Here is a 6,096-nt window from a genome sequence, read left to right as displayed (position 1 = left end):
TTGTGTTAAGAGATTTTGTTGTAGGGTTTGTAAAGTGCGGAAACCCGTAACATTGTGATCATTAATTGCNAATAATAATAATAATAATAATAATAATAATAATAATAACGACGTACTTAAAGAGTGCTGTTGACAAAGTGCACAGTTTCCTGAAGATGGTCCTGTGTGGTCGAAACATGTAGCACATAAACACAGAATGTATATATATATAAATGATGTTTTAAACATTTTAATGAACTTTATTGATTTAAGTATTGATTGGTGCCGTCTGACTTTATATTGATATTGCTGCATTATGGACGGAAGATTGCAAGTGACGTATGTTTATCTGTGAACTGTAAAAAGCGTATGTTTCATCTCGATATGTCGTCTTCAAGGGTAAGTGCTGTTCAGAGATATCGAAAGGGACACAGCACCCTCAATAGGCGCAGCACGATATCATTTAACCCATTTAAAGACGGACAAAAATGCAGTTCCTTCTTTTGACTCCATGATGATCATTAATAACCACAATATTATTTCTTCTTTTTAAAATTTCAGTAGCGTTTAATTTCGGAAAAGGATTCTGTCCTCCGGGCCTCTCCTTCTTCTTACGTTACAGTTCGCATTTTCTCATAAAAGAAACAGAATACCTGAGAAAATTAACTAAAGCCTATCTTATGAGAAAAATATTATATTTAAAGAGAATTTCTGACTGGAATATTGTGCTGTGCAGCCTAGTAGAAACCTGCCGTAGTTTCGGAGTAATGTATTGCCTCTATCTTCACGAAAGAACAATAAGCCAAGCAAGCAAGTAGCAGGATTATTCTGCTTGCTAGCCTCCCTTTTCGGTCCTTAAAACAGAGGCAGTAATCTCATCCGAAAAGTTAGGCGGCCAAAGATCCAGGAGGCTCTATGGATCAAATGGTTCAATTGTCGATTCTTTTGTTGCTGTAGTCCATCTTGCCGGTCACGGTAGCCCAGTGGTCTATGTACTGTTTTGCTTACTCGGAAGCCGTGATTTTTGGTGTGTGATTGTGTTCATTCTGTGTTTAGGTAGAGGCCTTGCGACGAGCTGATCACTCGTCCAAGGAGTCCTACCGTCTGTAAAAATGATCAATAAAACTTAGAAATCAGCCCCATGATCCAAAGTGAGAGCGAGAGGAGAAAAATAGTCCATCTCTCTACATACATTTTTCTTTAAGTAATATTATCCCCAAAATCATTTACCACTAGCTAGACTTTTCCCATGCTTCCAGAAAAAGTTATTTGCATAGAATACGATTATAACTTTCCTTGAAGATCAAATCTAAAATTTTGAGTCATATTTTCCAGCAACACAAACGCTTAAGAAGTTGTTTTACAAAGTGGGGAGAAAAATGTTCTGCAGGATAATCAGATGCAGTAGCAATTAGTGAGAATATGTCGTTTACAGAAATCACCTGGCTAAATTAACATCTAACTTCCCTCTTGGAGTAAAGGCGTACCTGTCAACAGTGGCCTCCAGCACCGAGTACATGTCCCATCTTGTGTTCTTCCGCGCTGATCGTTTCTCAGTGGCTGCGTAAGGATTCGTGAAAACCGTTGCATTCGTAGGAATATCGTAACCGAATTTCAAAACTACACCCATAGTCATGCTTTGATCTAGGAGAGTAACCGGTATACCAAAACCGAAGATAAACTGCAAACAGAACTGGCAGTGAAGATAGGAAATACAGATTACAGCACAGGAAGCCATAAATGAATTTGTAATGGAGCTCACAGTCACTGAAGAAAATATTTCTGTGGTAAATCTGAAGATAATTTCACACATCACACAATCGACAATCATAAGACGGAAGGATATTAAGAACAGAATCGTAACAAATAATAATAATAATAATTAACCAATTCTAAGGAGCAGAATCTTCCTTGAGAAGATTAGAAATGCTATGCTACTATGACAGTTTCTGTTTTTCATCGTGTTTAGAAGAATCTGCCATTGAACCCTAAGCAAACATGGATATTATCCTCATCACGGAAAAATGTGCTTTCCAGAACAATTTTGGTATTATCCTCCCATCTAGGCTTAGGTCTAACAAATGATCTCTTCTCATTAGGCCTCACGACTGAAATTTTGAATTCATTTACAAGTATAATCATTCAGTAATCCAATACTTTATTTTCACAACCTAAATCAACAGCTGCAGGAACAAATTGCAGAATTAGCATAGACAAACTAATATAAAGCGAAGGAAACAGTAAGGACATGTATGATAAGCACATACCACGTAATGTATTCTACTGCATATCAAATGCAGGACATGTATGACTTTAACAATTCAATTCTTATTTATTTACGTGCTAAATCAACAGGCCAAGGGCCAGTTACGATAATAAGTAGAATATTAATGTAATCATTTTGTTATAGCACGGTATAGGCCAGTTGTATGCAAGCATGGGGAAGGAATAACAAATGTTGTAAGAAGATGAAGAGAAAACACAAAGGACGCCATACTGAAGTCTACATGGAATAGTTGCAGCTGTTTTCAAAATTCGAAAGAAGAGGAAATTACCACTTGCAATTGTCGCAAATTCAGAACTCTCACAATAGCAATCTAGTTCCTTGAGGAATTGCATTAGGAAAAATGATTACTTTTATGCAAGTTTTAGAAAGGCGAAATCCGACTACATTAACCAAAATTTTTCATTACATCGTAAGCTAGTTACAGCTATTAGTAAGTCTAAAAGAATTAAATGATTGAAGTGTATTGACGAGAATTTAGGTCGCAACCCAAACAATTCTTGAAATATGCTCCTTCCTTCAGGAAAAAGAAACAATTAGGCTGAACCTGCTAGCACTTTCAGCCAGCATGTAGCAGACCTTGTTGTCATGTCTTCTCCAGCTTTTCCTTACATTTGGAAGGTTTATCTTTCTAATTCAGATATTTTAAAACTCTTAAGCATCTGAGAGCACCTAAATCTGTTGGCGTTGATAGCACTCCGAGCTTTGTTATTAAGGGTTCTACTGATATATCCGTACATCTTATTAAATACGTTTCTAATCTAATATTATACTTCAGCATCCTATTGCATTGGGGCACAATTTTAAATTGCATAGTATTCCTTCTGTAATGCAACAAAGCCAATCCTTTCTTAAAAGACACAAAAATATATTTAATTAGCTAAAAAAATATTTGTTATATTATACGGTACATATCATTAACTATGTACATATAATGTCATTGCTACATGTTTCGGCCATACATGGGCCATCATCAGGAAGCATGGAACAAACAGCCATAAACACACACAACTAAAGTCAACGACACAATAAGAAGGAACACTGAAAAGGCCGTTAAAAGAGAGGATGAAGATATCCTACCAAGCAAATTAACAACAACAAAAACAACGACGACGACGTTCCTAAGGGTACTAAGGACAAAGTGTACAGTGCAGTGGTCTCCCCAAACAAGTGCTTCCTGATGATGGCCAATGTGTGGCCGAAACATGTAGTAATGACATAAACTGTACATAGTTAATGACATTTAAAATGAAGAAAGCAGTCTTTTGGGATTTGGCACCGTGTATATGTGGTGTTAACCGACGTTTCGGAGGAACGTATCGCCTCCATCTTCAGGGTAGAAGAAAAAATATAAGAAATCTGCAAAGCGAAGAGACCGTGAGAACCGGTAAAAGCGGAGGCGATACGTCCTCCGAAACGTCGGTTAACGCCACATATACACGGTGCCAAATCCCAGAAGACTGCTTTCTTCATAGTCACCGCCGTGAAAGCCTCAAATCTTACAACGACATTTTAAATATTTAAGAATTATTTTTAGTGAATTAAATATATTTTCTTTTCTTTTAAGAAGGATTTACTTTGTTCTAGTACAGACGGAATACTATACAATTACAATATTTCCAATCTAAGCTTATCAAAGAAGTTACTGAATGCTGTTGTCACACTGGATATTACACCGTGTTTTCTGGTAGATTGCTATTGACGTTCCTCCGAAACGTCCTTAACGGTCGAGCAGACTATGCGTTGTTGCATTGTAGAAGACAGTAATTTTCACAGTCACGTACCTTGAGAACTTCAAGTCTAATCGAATTCCAGTTAATTTTTTATTCAAATTGTTTCTTTTTTATTTTAGGCCCATATTGATAAAGCCCAATTACCGATGTGATGACGAAAAGTTCTCACATTAGTTTTAAAATTTAACTTGAAACCCCATTAATGACATTATTATACTTCAAATTCTTTTCTGAATTCACGATGCATACGTTTGCAGTAGAAAATGCAGATTACTACAAATGATTCATTCCATTTTAAGACATTATATTTTCCAAAGTATTACGTATAAAAATATGACGTGTACATGAAAAGAACCGCAATCTCACCAATCTCACCAAGTTTGTGTCACGATACACCATTTTGCAGCATGAGTTCAGTGCCTCACAAAATGGCGACGAATCTGGAAAAGAGTTTCTGTGTGTTGGAATATGCGAGATGTTCGTCTGTTATTGCAGTGCAGCGCGCATTCAGAGCAGAGCACAGAGAAGAACCACCATGTAAACAGAGCATTCTGCGGTGGTATTTGCGGTTTAAGGGTACTGGTTGTCTGTGTAAACGGAAAAGCACGGTGCGACCAGTATATTGTTTTGAAATGGAATGAATCATTTGTAGTAACTCTGTATATTAACTACAGTATAAGAAAGAAAGTGTAAGATGTTTTCTTCCACTTAATATAATTTCTTGTGGCCCAAACGAAAAGAAATTCTTGCGCATAATGATATTGAATATATAGCCCTGATATTTCCTCTTAGAATAACTTTACTTGTAATATGCCTCCTCCTCTGAACACCAAATTTCTCCTTTTCCGAGAATGGCCGTAACCCATAGAGCGATCTTCAGAATTTCCAGCCAATGTAGGTTCGAAATTTTGCAGTATGATGTCGCACAGCAGGAGCACAGTTGCATACTCCATTCTCAGCTTCCTGTCCACAGACACGATATAAATGTGATGAATCTTTAAAGAAATTTATTAATAGCAGATTTTTTTTGTACTGCGATACTTACAGATAAATTTGATTTGATGCTACAAATGGCTGGGAAATTTCAAATATTTCCTTAATCAATTTGTTTTACAGATTGCTACATAGGACTGAATTTTCTATTATTTGATCCAATTCATACTAAATATTTCTATGTAATTCCATATGGAAGTACAGTCAAGATAAGAAAATGGTGCGCTTATATTCATATTGAAACTCCGGAATATTGGTAGTTGTTAAAATTCATTTTGATACCATATAAGAATTATAGCGAAACGAAAATAACTAATCTACACATCATCAAAATTCGTTGTAGTGTGTAAGTTTAAAACAAAAACGTTATTTTGGTCAATGATTCTGTAAAATTCACGGGAAAAAGAAGTTCCTTGTGATGAAGCAACGATGCCTAATAAACAGTGGCGGTTCTACTAATAGAGAAATAATATTATTGTTAAATTAAAGATTTTTTATAGTTCACAAAATTTCTTTTATGATATAGGCCAATTTCACGCACGTTTCAAAATTATGCTTATTTCAAATTTTTATTAAAATTTCTAGGTTGCACAAAAAGAATTTTTAATACAAGTTTACCCTTAACTATAAATTAATGGACTACTGTAATTTTATTCAGTCACCAAAATTCCACATCCCAAACTCCTAAAGTTAAAGCTTCCTACAATTCCTTTTTGGACGGTCACAATACTTACGTAATGTATTTTCTTATTTACGGAATTAAAGGCTGTATAACTTTCAAATTTCCAATATCGATGAAAACGTTAAAAACAAGGTAACACAATGACAACACAAACATAAGTACCTTGCTACAACTGCACTGGTAAAGAAACACTGCAGCTGATACTCCAGGCGTTAAAAATACTTCACACAATTCGTCATGTGTATTAAGAGACTGTTAATTAACCTAACACATTTATGAAACTGTCGACAAATTATGCGTGATTTTAGCTGTGAGTGCCATGGTGGTTAATGCATTTCCACCTCTGTGATCTTTCCTACATAATTAATTCATAACACTGGAACTTCAATTCTTCCGAATAGTTCTGAATAATTTTTAGTTCAGTT

General features: G+C 35.6%; 1 protein-coding gene across 1 annotated transcript in view; it reads right to left on the bottom strand.

Moving 5' to 3' along the window:
* LOC111864375 overlaps positions 1-5,833 on the bottom strand; it is a 10,876-nt gene extending 5,043 nt beyond the window's left edge. Inside the window, exons 1-3 of the mRNA XM_023851586.2 lie at positions 5,724-5,833; positions 4,800-4,959; positions 1,467-1,660 (exon numbers count right to left, since the gene is read on the bottom strand). Coding sequence (XP_023707354.1) covers positions 1,467-1,660; positions 4,800-4,949 — 344 coding nt within the window. The 5' untranslated portion in view covers positions 4,950-4,959; positions 5,724-5,833. The remainder of the gene's footprint in view (positions 1-1,466; positions 1,661-4,799; positions 4,960-5,723) is intronic.
* Between the last annotated feature and the right edge of the window lie 263 nt (positions 5,834-6,096).

Source organism: Cryptotermes secundus, unplaced genomic scaffold (genome assembly GCF_002891405.2).
Source record: "Cryptotermes secundus unplaced genomic scaffold, Csec_1.0 scaffold357, whole genome shotgun sequence".
NCBI classification, from domain to species: domain Eukaryota; kingdom Metazoa; phylum Arthropoda; class Insecta; order Blattodea; family Kalotermitidae; genus Cryptotermes; species Cryptotermes secundus.
Note: the sequence above shows the minus strand (reverse complement) of the source record. Positions and strands in the feature narration are given on the sequence as shown.